The following is a 12,807-nucleotide window of genomic DNA, read 5'->3' on the forward strand; positions in this document are numbered from 1 at the left end:
TGAATGAATGCGTAGCTAAATTTCCCTTTTGAACCTGCTCCATTTGCTATCAAAGATAAAAACTGGCTGAAGTTTGGGCGTCTTTTTAGCAGAGGCACCGCTTGGTCAGGGAGCACATGAAAGTCCTGGCCAGTATTGAACTACAGAGAAGAGTCCTGATCTGCCTGACATTGAAGTATCTTCATCACTAATCTATCTGAAGCCTTATTATTTAAAAACTACCTATTCTTATATGATAAATCACTCGGTAAGTTTATCTATGAAGATGGTAACTTTGGTTGCATTTCCATATTTTTTTAAAGATTCATTTAATTGGAAGAGTGACACACACACACACACACACATCTTCCATCTGCTGGTTCACTTCTCAAATAACTGCAACAGCAAAAGCTGGGCTAGGCCAGGAGCCAGGGACTTCGTCCAGGCCTTTCATGGAGGTGGCAGGGGCCCAGGTAGTTGGGCCATCATCTGCTGCTTTCCCAAGCACGTTAGCAGGAAACTAGATAGGAAGTGGAGCAGCTGAAACTTAAAACCGAACTGTAATATGGTATGCTGGCGTCACAAGTGGCAGCTTAACCCGCTGTGCCACAGTGCTGGCTCTCCATGTGGTTTTCTCTCTTTAACAAGGCCGTGTACTAGATATGGACAACTGTGTGATCTAAAGACCCCAAAGACTATGGGCTGGCCTTTTCACCTTGGATAAGTCACCCACCTCACTAAGTCCTCAATTTCCTCTTTTGCCTGGCTCACCCATGGCCAGGATTATTTTGAGTTTTAAATAAGTATTTGTGACTATTCTTAGCAAATTTTAAAGGCTGTGTTATAGCAAACATGTTTTGTGTGATTCTCTTATGATAGTTTTATGTGATTGTTTCTCTTATCCTGGCCTCTCCACAAGTTGTAGACAATAATTTGTTATATCAGCACTCAAGAAGGTAACGGTTTTATTACAACTACAAGTATTGCTTCTAATAAGTAGACTGTATTTGTAGCTTAATAAATGAAATTTGGGAATATCTTTTCAAGTACTATTGCTGTAACTGACTATTTTTTTTTTAATATAAATTTATTTGTTAGCTATGGAGACCAAAGGCTACCACAGTCTCCCTGAAGGTCTAGATATGGAAAGACGGTGGGGTCAAGTTTCTCAGACTGTGGAGCAATCTACCCTGGGATCTACAGAGAGGACCGATGAGAACAGCTACATGGAGATTGTCAATGTGAGCTGTGTTTCCGGTGCTATTCCAAACAACAGTACTCAAGGAAGCAGCAAAGAAAAACACGAACTACTCCACTGCCTTCAGCAAGACAGTAATCGGTCTGGGATTGTAACATCTGATATTAAAACTGAGCTGGAGGCCAAGGAACTTTCAGCAACTGTAGCTGAATCTATGGGTTTATACATGGATTCCATAAGGGATGCTGACTATACATATGATCCACAGAGCCAACAAGGCAGTGTGAGTCCAGCCAAGATTTATCAAAATGTTGAGCAGCTGGTAAAATTTTACAAAGAAAACGGCCATCGCCCTTCCACTCTCAGTAGTGTGAGCAGACCCTTGAGGTCATTTATGCCTGACTCTGGGAGCTCCATGAATGGTGGGGTCATGCGCGCCATTGTTAAAAGCCCCATCATGTGTCATGAGAAGAGCCCCTCGGTTTGCAGCCCTCTGAACATGCCGTCTTCGGTCTGCAGCCCTGCTGGCATCAACTCTGTATCCTCCACCACAGCCAGCTTTGGAAACTTCCCAGTGCACAGCCCTATCACCCAGGGAACTCCTCTGACATGCTCTCCTAACGTGGAAAATCGAGGCTCCAGGTCGCACAGCCCCATACACGCTAGCAATGTGGGCTCTCCTCTCTCAAGTCCATTAAGTAGCATGAAATCCCCGATTTCCAGCCCTCCAAGCCATTGCAGTGTAAAATCTCCGGTCTCCAGCCCTAATAATGTCACTCTGCGATCCTCTGTGTCTAGCCCTGCAAATATCAACAACTCAAGGTGCTCTGTTTCCAGCCCTTCCAACACAAATAACAGATCCACGCTTTCCAGCCCAACAGCCAGCACTGTGGGATCTATCTGTAGCCCTATAAACAATGCCTTCAGCTACACTGCTTCTGGCTCCTCTACTGGATCCAGTGCAAGCCGGGATGTGGTTCCAAGTCCAGACACACACGAGAAAGGTGCTCAAGAGGTCCCTTTTCCCAAGACTGAGGAAGTCGACAGTGCCATGTCCAACGGTGTGTCGGGCCAGCTTAACCTTGTCCAGTACATAAAACCAGAACCAGATGGAGCCTTCAGCAGCTCATGTCTAGGAGGGAATAGCAAAATAAATCCAGATTCTCCATTCTCAGTACCGATCAAGCAAGAATCAACCAAGCATTCGTGTTCTGGCACTTCTTTTAAAGGGAATCCAACAGTAAACCCATTTCCATTTATGGATGGCTCGTATTTTTCCTTTATGGATGATAAAGACTATTACTCTCTATCAGGAATTTTAGGACCACCTGTGCCGGGCTTTGATGGTACCTGTGAAGGCAGTGGATTCCCCATGGGGATTAAACAAGAACCGGATGATGGGAGCTACTACCCAGAGGCCAGCATCCCTTCGTCTGCCATAGTTGGTGTGAATTCAGGTGGACAGTCTTTTCACTACAGGATTGGTGCTCAAGGTACAATATCTTTATCACGATCGGCTAGAGACCAATCTTTCCAACACTTGAGTTCCTTTCCTCCTGTCAATACCTTAGTGGAGTCGTGGAAATCGCACGGTGACCTGTCATCTAGAAGAAGTGATGGGTATCCGGTCCTAGAATACATTCCAGAAAACGTGTCAAGGTAAGTTTGACTTTTTTTTTCCGTTCTCTTATCTATCTATCTATCTATCTATCTATCTGAAAGTCATGACTTTATAAAATGTTGGAAGGTCGTGGAAAGAATTGTGGCTTCCTAAGATTTTGAAGGGTAGCATTATCTGTACAGTTGATAAAGTTAGATACATTTCAGCTGACTGTTTTTTTGCTATAAATAGGATGGTCATTTAGTTCCCCCCCCCCTTGTTGCCATAGTGTTGCTACTTTTTAGAATTAGAAGAACAGAAAATTCTTAATATATCTGAAAATGTTTGTGTTGACTTTGAAGGAACATATATGTATCCACTCCACCCCCTACAACCCAAAGCCCTGATTCCTCCAAATGCCTGTTTTAAGTGTTTGGAAAGTATTTATTTTCTACTGCCAGTTACTATATTTACTTTAGTAGACTAGTGCTAGATTTCTTTTTTTCCTTTCGTTGTTGGCTGGTTTGCTAAAAGTGTTCTAGTTTCTTTGTGGTTCTAGTCTTTTTCCCCTTCATTTTCTTAATGACTTCGTTGGTAGGGAAAAATAAAATTGAACCCCAAATCTTACCACCAGCTTCCCTCCCCCTCACCCATTTTTGGGTGGGTTAATCATATGAAAGTTGTGGTTTTCAATACAAATAAATCACTTCCTTAACTGTTGAGGGCTTTTAAAGACTCAGCACATCTAAAATTACTAAGTGGACAATCTTGCTTTCTTACTCATATTGGAAGTGAAATATGTCACTGCAGTTTGTTGGTTTATTTATAACTTTTCGTATCTGCAAGAAGGCATACTTTATTTACTGTAAAATATCTCTTGGCTCTCTGTGTTGCAGATAACGTGTTGTATATATTTAGAAAAAAACAAGGAAGAGGTTTCAGATGACTATAAAGGGTGGTTCTAAGTTATGCAATGAGTTCTTGCATTGGACTTTGCTTCTGTATTGCTTGTGATAAATGATCCCTTTATGGAATATATAAAGAATACATTTTATAGATATACTCCTTTTATTTGGCATTTAGGAATATGTGGACATTTTTCTTAAAAGAATTTTTTGTGGGAAATATGTCCATTCCATTATATGTATTCCTATATCATCCTCCCATTATGTTCTTTTGGAAACCCAGGCTCAAAGCCATTTAATTGTGCATTCTTTTCTTCCCTGGGCTCAGACCTTACTCTTCTTGCTTTTATGGAAGTAAACATTCCATAAACCATATGTTCTTATAGTTCTCAGTAGCATGAGCTATTTAGTCATATTCCAGTGCTCCCTTAAAATGTAAACTCTGACACAGGTCATGAAATAGCACAGTTGCCCTCAGAACCAAATGTAACATGTTTTACTACTTGTACTTTTACTTTTATAGAAGGAACACTTTTGCACTTATTTTGATAAGTGAGTTAAGATGAGATAGTATAGCCTGATGGTTTCCGCTGGGCTACTTAATTACTTTGGATGTCTGTACACATCTCTCTACCTCTCTGAACTTTAGTTTTCTTATCTGTAAAAGGGCTTAAACAGTTTTCGTCTCAAGGGTGGTTGAGACAATTTAAGTAAGTTAATTTAGGAGAAGTACTTTGACTATCATCTGATATATTAGTATGCCTTGTATACATTCAAGCTATTAGTTTCATGTTTCCATTTCTTTTGGTTTTCCTTCATTTCATGAAATTTCACAAACTATTTTAAATATTTAAAGTATTTGAATACTTGTTAAATATTTAATATTTTCTTATAATTAAACTCAGATTTTTTTAAGTGTGTAGACACTACACATTTAATCCCATAATTCTACTTTTTTAATTTTGAGGACTGTTTGCTTTGGCTAATGTTATTTCTGATAGAAATATCAGAGTATCTAAAATCGCTGATTCTTATATTCTGTAGTCTGTTTCTAGTATCGTAATTGTACTTTTCACACTGAACTCATGAAGTGCCTCCAGATGATATAATGACCCATAGCCTTAGAAATACTAGTATGAATCAGTAACTTTGACCTTATGCTGCTTTCATGGGTCCTGCGGGTACTGTCTGATGCCTACTCTCGAATATTCAGAAATTCTTCATCTCTTTGCTAAAATAGAAGGGATTAATTATGTTTTAAGATTTGTCTAGTTAGAGAGAGAGAGAGAGAGAGAACACACTTTGATCTGTTGGTTCACTCCCCAAATGGTTGCAATGGCCAGGTATGGACCAGACCAAAGCCAGGAGCCAGGAATTCCATCCCAATTCCCTACATGGTTGGAAGGGGCTGAAGTACTTGGGTCATCACCGCTCCTTTTCTAGGTGTGTCATCAGGGAGCTCGGTCAGAAGTGTGGTAGTAAGGACACAAACCTGCACTCTGAGGTGGGATGTTGCTTAACCTGCTGCACCACAACGCCGGCTCTTGGTTTTGTGCAGTTAAGAAAACTTTCCCAAGGATCTTACTGTCAAAGTTTCAGTGCTATTTGAAACTGTACATATTAATACTCTATGACCATCCCCCATTAATATTATCCAAACCTATTTGTTTTGATCATTTTCTGAAAAAAAGGCTCAATGATCAGATGATATCTAGTTTTTCTAGATTTACATTTATATGTTATCATCCTTAACCTCATCCAAGCTTCATCCTTGGATTCTTATTTTGTATTTTTATACCACAATTCAATATTTTTGCCTTAGTTGATGATGATAATATCTCATTCTGTGAGATGTTGAATTCACTAATGAATTAAAGATTGTAAAGGATCAAGGCTAGGTATAACTGTTTCTAGGCTGAAAGTACCCATCATCTTTAGATTGGACAAGGACCTGTTTTCCAATAGATCACAAAGTTGGTTTGGGGGTCCCTGAGACCTTTATAGAAAGGTCTATAAAGTCAGAAATCATACACTGGCAAAAGCCCAACTCAGAATGGAAGCTCGGTCAGTGGATTTTTGAGTGATAGTGCATGAAAAGCTCATAGACGCTGCGTCAGATTCCACATCGCATCTAACCTCTACTCTATCAGTTGTCAATGTATACTCAGAGAATCACAGCTCCAATTATTTGAAAACACCATTAAAATATGTTCCCCTTTTTCTGGCAATATATGTGTATGGGGCCAGATTTTCTTTGTATGCTTGAAAAACATGTCACTACACATTGAACGCAAAAATAGATAGGAAAATCCAGCTGTCTTCTATTAAGCAAGACAGTAGACTCACAAACATGTAAGCAGAGTCTCTCTTCTCACTAAAGTTGTGCATGTGGAGAAATAGGGTTTTTTCCTATAAACATGTTCATGTTAGCACGTAGCAGTGATGTGTTAGTTACTTGGTTTAAAATGTTTTCGTGTCTAGTTTAAATTGAGTCAGTGTTTTAATTTCTAATCTGCTAGGTATCAATGGCTGTAATTCACATAAACAGAATCTCTTTGGGATGCTCAATCCTTTTTATGAGTGAAAAGGTGCTGTGAGGCCCAGAAGTTGAGAACTGCCAGTCTGCTCTAGTCTAGGTGTGTTTGGGAGGTTAATGGAGAAGAGCATTTTGCATTGTTTGTTTTAGTCCTGTTGAATACCATCCTGAGGGAGGTGTGTCTATTCAAATCGTAAAAACGATTCTCACCTGCATCACTCTTTCAGGTGGACAGAAGCGAGTCGTGGTTAGGAGGTGTGTGTTGTCTTTTTCAGTGAAAACTGAATGTCATAACATGCGTTCTGTGAGAGTGGTGACCGAAGTCACCTGTGTGTTAGTCATTTCTAGTGCAGCGATTGTCGGAGTGCCAAATTATAACTTATGACAAAGTGAAATGTAAAGGCCTTTGGGTGGACGCTGGACCCGGCCTTGTCATGTAAATTGGAGTTCCCCTGTCAGCTCGCACACGCAAAAGCCCTGTGACCTCAGGGGACACACAGCTTCTCCTAGCTGCCTCAGTTTCTTCATTTTTTTAGAGAGTAAGTTAAACTACATGCTCCTTATGGTCTGCCTGTAAATTATAAATTACTGACGAGCTCTGTCGTTCCCTTTGAAGAATGAAAACAATCCTTAACAGATCTGCTAATCTGATTTCAAGGTTTTTGTTTTGTTTTTTGTTTTTTTTATCACACATCTAGCTCCATTGTTTCAGAGTCACCTGGAGAGAATAATGTCATTTTGCTGTTTGCTACTTTAAAGTAAAAGTGGGGAGGACTAGCGTTTCGCTCTACTTGAGAAAACTGAATGCTTTTTGTTTTCCTTTTATAAAATCTGACACTTACTATGAGGTCCTTCTTCTGTTGATTTACCCTATTCCTGATGGCAACAGGCTGTTTCTGTGGACAACAGTGGCTGTTTATGGCGATAGTCACTGTCGCTTTGATAGTATCATAACATGCAGCCAACGCTGACCTAGACTTTTGAATATTAAAGTTCACTGTTTCAAAGGGCATATTGTGGCATATCATTTCACGACAAGCACTTAGGTGTTCATCTTAATAGGTGCTGAATCTCTTTCCTGGCAGAATGGAACAATTTATTTAATAACCAACAGTTATTTTTCAGTTTTCGCTGATGTTTTTCAGAGCTCTCCACATATGATAAACTAAAAGCTTCAGAATTTAGGGATTTTGGATAAGGCTTACCCTTTTAGTAAAGTCCCTGACTGTATTTTTGAGATGTAAGTACTATTTTTCTAAGTAATACAAAGTGTGAAAGAATGATGGGGTTTGTGGAGGTGAGAGAGAGAGCGAGCCACAGAGCTATTGTGTATTGGTGCTTTCTCTAACAAATCTGTTACAGCATTGGTTAGGTCATTTAGGAATAAAAAGTTATAGCTTTCTTTTTCTTATTTGTGTTGTGTTTCTTATTTGTGTTGATTTTTAAATGACTACCTAGAATTTCTTCAGGTTAGTACTGCATTTCAAATAATATTACTAGAAATAACTTTAAAATGAGACTTGCTTCTCCTGACTATCAGTTATTTACCATATTTCTGGGAAGAGTGGCAATTTTATTGAAAAATGATAGGCCTCATAATACATAAATCACCTTGTACAAGAGTACATTTATACGTTTTGCTTTTAACATCATAAGTATCTTAGGTTTATATGTCAGTATCTTCCGCTTTTATCATGTAGAAATTAGTTTATTTAGAGCTGTCTATACTTAAAAACTAAAGTTGAGACGAAAGATATGGTTTCAGTTCATTCAGCTCAAATTATTCAACATGAGGCAGTTTCCATACTGATCACATGCTGAAGCCGGGCCCTGGTGATTTATCATTTATAGATTTGACACCTTTTACAGTATTGAAATTCTGGGTGTGTCTGACCTTTTCTGTCCTTGCAGTATCGTAGTCATAGCAGATGTTAAATTGATCTCAAGCAACACCTTGCTTCCCGTAATACTTTGATGTCATTATTTCCCTTTTTTCCCCCCCTCTGAAATAATATTTTTTTCCTGGCTTTCAGCTGTGGCTTTAGTTTCTTACTACTCCTCTGCTGATAGAATTTCAGCTCTCCTGCTAAATAACTTATCATTTTCTTTCATTCATAAAACTCAAATCGAGGGAAGAACGTTGGCTTCTTGATTGCATTTAAGCGTAGCTATTAATTTGGATAGCTGTGTGGATGACATTCCAAAATGTGTGGTTGAAAATCAAGGACAGATAAAAGTGTGTTTCATGGAGAGTGTCTTCATTTTGCATTTTAGGGTTTCTGGTGTTAAACTTGTGAAGTATAGACTTCAGCTTTAGTTTTAAGAGTTTTATTCTTTATATAGTAAGGTAATGATGAAGTTAAAATGCAATTGCATGTAAGGACTTGTTACTTAATTGATGCTTCAGAATCCTCTGGATTTATGATTGTTTGTGGTACAGCCAAGGCCAAAATTTCTATGTAAGAAAGAAGTAGAAATTGCCTGTTTTATGCTGGAAATGGAAATGTGTAGTCTATGGAAAGAAACAGGACAAACAAAAAGTAATTTGAGTCCTGAAAAGTTGTTATCTTAGGGAGAGTATGGCCTTCTGGGTTCATAACTGTGGCTATGACTTAATTTTAATACCGATGAATTCTTCATTACTATGAAATCTTACCACATACATTGTGAACTATTAACACAAATATACAAAAATTTCTATGTAAAACAGAATGAAATAGGATTTGGAAGGGACAAAGTTGACTTTGGTTATTTTCTTTTGTACATTTTATTTGAGAGGCAGAGCAAGACAGACAGACAAATGGAGAGAGTGCTCCCATGTGCTGATTCACTCCAGAAATCCCTGAAATGGTCAGGACTGGTCCTGGCCAAATCCAGGAGCTCAATCCAGCTCTCCCATGTAGGTGGCAGGAATGAGCCATCGCGGCTGCCTTACAAGACCTGCATTAGCAGGAACCTGTAGCAGGAGCCAGAACCACACATGAAACCCAGGCATTCCAGTGTGGGACATGAATGTTTTAATCGTTAGTCTAAGCACTGCCCTGGACTCTGGGTATTCGGACAGGCGGAGATTATATGGGCAGGTCTTAGAAAGCAGGGAGGTGGGAGCGATGAGATGTGGTGTTTGTGCTTGGCCTTGGATGTGCTATAGGAAGCTGGGAATAGGCCCATCCTGTTTAGAGGGAGCTACGTGAGAAAAGCCGACCGTGGAGGTGAGCGGAAAGCAGTGAGTGTGGTGTACAACTGGGCGGCTGCTGTGATATGGAGCTTGGAAGGCAGAAGGCCTGGAAGAAATTAGTTGGAACTAGAAGGGAGTTGAACTTGAAAGTTAAATAAGACATTTGTTCTTACTTTCGTTAATAAGCAGGAGCTTTTGGAGTGTTGGGCTGGGAAGCGTCGTGAGCCAGTGTGCACCTGGGGACACTGTGCTGTGTCCTGTGTGCTGGTTGAGGGGTGGATAGGCACTTACAGAAATGTGTGAGGCAGTTATCTCAGCCATGCAGGAACTAGGCCCTGGAGCAAGGATGCCGAGGGGAGCAGAAAGGAGACAAGGTAGTACAGAAGAAGTCTTTGTAGGAGTTGGTTTTCATATAACTTCTTCATCTAACTTTATTCATTTACTTATGTCTGCATTGGTGGACATGGCTTCAGGTCTTCAGGGCTGTAGCGTTACGGGCCATTTGTTCAGACTGCTCTGGTTAAGCTGGAGAGTGGGGGAGGGGAGAGAGGCCTGTTCAAGCGGGTTTCTGTGTCCCTTTACCATGTCTCTATCATTTTTGAGCACTTGCCTGCTGTCATGCTTTAGACCCATCTTGGGTTGTTCCTGCCCCAGACCTGGGATCAGTCATTTCTTTAAGGTGTCCTCCCCTGGGCCTCACACACATACCTGCTGGATGCCCTCCTTACCTGCTAGGTCTTTCTCTGCTTGGGGTCTGATGCCCTACGCTGGACCACACATGAGCACATGCATGTCTTCCTGTCTGTGCGCCTCCACATGAGGCATCTGAGCCATGCTTGGGCTGCGTGACCCACTACAGGCTACCACAGCTGTCCCCCATGAGTCCCCACTCGGGATACTGCTTTGCTGTGGCTTACATAATGACTTGGGGACTCCACGGTGAAGGGAGAGGAGGGGGAAGGGTTAACTTCTGACTTGAACCAGGGAGTAAAGAATGTGGTTTGCAAGCAAAAGCTGCCCAGTCTGAGCCTCCCTGGCCTGGATAATGATGAGCAGCCAAGAGAAAGGGAGAAGGAAAGAAGTGCAGTCTGGATAAAGTGGTGTCCTCTTGGTCTCATAGGAAGCATTCTCCATGCAGGTGGTCCTGTTGTTCTGAAGGCGTGCGAGGCCTCTTCCTAGACGTTGAAATTGAGGGGGTCAACGTGGACCCCATTTCCCAAGCTGAGAGTGTTTGTAGGGACTCGAGCATGGTCTAAAGAGCATTTCGCTAGGAACCTGGGGGAAGCAGAACCCATTAAGAAGATGACCAGGGGTGGGGATTGTAGCTCAGTGAGTTAACTTGCTACTTGGAAAGCCCGTATCCCATATCAGAGTGTCTGTTCAAGACCTGGCCTACTCTGCTTCTGATCCAGCATTCCCACTAATCTACCGGAGAGGCAGCAAGTGATGATTCAAGAACTTGGGTTCTTGCTAACCATGTGGGAGACCCAGATGAAGCTCCTGGCTTCAGGCTGGCCCAGCCCTGGATGTTGCGGGAGTGAACCAGCAGATGAAAGACCTCTTTCTCCCTGTCTGTCCTTCTGTTTCTGTCACTCTGCCTCTCAACTAACTGGTAAATAAATCTTTAAGAAAATGATGATGAGTAATACATCCTAATAAAATATAATAATTTACAGAAACAAGACAATGATGAGTTATGGATGTCCAAGCGAAAAATAATATAGTCTTAAAATTTCCAAACTGGAAGGGCTCTAAGCCTCTCTATAAATCTAACCAGCTGTAGCCATGGATACTGGAATAGTGCCCAGGGAAGTGTCTTTTCCAGTATCGTGGTCACAGAGTGAGAGTAGAATCCCATACGACTGTCCTTGGTTATGTTATCCCTCCTCCCAGTAAGATGATGGCACAGAGCTGATAGAATTGGGAATCCCAGGAATAACACCTCGCAGCGGGTAACAGATGGGTGCTGGTGCTTTTCAAGAAGGGATTCTGTAGACATGGGAATGAGATTTGGATTGTGAAAGGCTAAGGAGTAAGCAATGGAGAGCAGCCACGTAGGGGGTCTGGGCACAGTCTTTACTCTTGGGAGGTAACTGTTTTGGTGATGTGGAAAAAGGGCTGGAGGGAAGAGATGGTAGCAGAAAAGCAGCCAGAGTAGAGTAAGGGTGTTGTCGAACAGGTAAAACATGAAGACATCGGTGGCCTTGTGCTGAGACTGAAATTGAAAATGCAAGAGGGAGAGTAGGTAATTGACAAGGCAGGGTCCTGGGAAGGAGAGAATGGAAGTGAGAGCACAGTGAGCTGCAGTCTAATGTTTAACCACCACACTGAACCAGTTTGTTTTGGCAGGTGCTGGTACCTGGTGTCACCATTTCATAGATATGGAAACCGAGACTGAGAGAGTGTATGTGATTAGCCTAAGGCCACACAGCTAAGGTAAATGAAGAAATAAATACTTGAGGGAGAGAAAAGAAAGCTGAATGTCCTGCAAAAATCGGCAGCCAGATGGATGTTTTAGAAACATAAATCAGATTATGTGGCTGCTATAAAGGCCTCTGATGGCTTCTCATTGTAAGCAGCATAAAGTAAAGTAATTTAGGTTCTGCAAGGCACTCCTTTACAGGCCATGAACATAATATTCAGCACTGTCTCCTTGCTCATTCCCCACTCTGGCCTCTGTGACTTGGGGAACCAAGTCTCCTTCCTTTGGGGGTCTCTGTATTTAGTAGCCCCTTTGTCACGAAGGCTCTTCCTACAACTGCTGTCTGCCTCTTGTCACTTAGAATTAGCTCAGATGTCCCGCTCTGAGGGAGGCCTTCTCTGACTTGCTCAGGTAAATGGTGACTTCCTGCCTTCTACCAGTGCCTTCTTTGGTTGTCTTCATAGCACATAGTTCTGGGCACGATCCCCTTACTAGAATGTAAACCTCATGAGAGCAAGGACCTTGTGTGATTACTGGGACATTTGGCATACCTAAAACAGGACCAAGTGTACTGTTGATATCCAGTGAATAATGACTGAACGATGAATGGGATTAGGGAATGAGTATGCATCTGGCGTGACTAGATCAATATTGATGATTATGTAATAGACATAAAATTGTTCAATAAGAGTTCTACTGAGGTGAGCAAACAATTGTGACCTACTGGGGCTGATCCTGTGGCATAGCGATGAAGCCACTGCCTGACCCCGGCATCCCATATGGGTGCTAGTTTCAGATCTGACTCCCTGCTGATGTGCCTGGGAAAGCAGCAGGAGATGGTCCAAGAGGTTGGGACCCTGACACCCATGTGGGAAACCCAGAAGAAGCTCCAGGATTCTGGCTTTGACCTGGCCCAGCCCTAGCTATTGCAGTCATTTGGGGAGTGAACCAGTGGGTGGGTGATCTCTTTCTACCTCTGCCTCTTCTCC

General features: G+C 41.7%; 1 protein-coding gene across 2 annotated transcripts in view; it reads left to right on the forward strand.

Moving 5' to 3' along the window:
- The first annotated feature begins 1,077 nt into the window (after positions 1–1,077).
- The window catches only part of NR3C2 (nuclear receptor subfamily 3 group C member 2), a 375,998-nt gene continuing 364,268 nt past the window's right edge, over positions 1,078–12,807 (forward strand). For both annotated transcript variants that reach the window (XM_062199517.1, XM_062199518.1), the window contains exon 1: positions 1,078–2,836. In XM_062199517.1, coding sequence (XP_062055501.1) covers positions 1,080–2,836 — 1,757 coding nt within the window. In that variant the 5' untranslated portion in view covers positions 1,078–1,079. The remainder of the gene's footprint in view (positions 2,837–12,807) is intronic.

This window comes from Lepus europaeus, chromosome 8, assembly GCF_033115175.1.
Source record: "Lepus europaeus isolate LE1 chromosome 8, mLepTim1.pri, whole genome shotgun sequence".
Classification (NCBI taxonomy): Eukaryota; Metazoa; Chordata; class Mammalia; order Lagomorpha; family Leporidae; genus Lepus; species Lepus europaeus.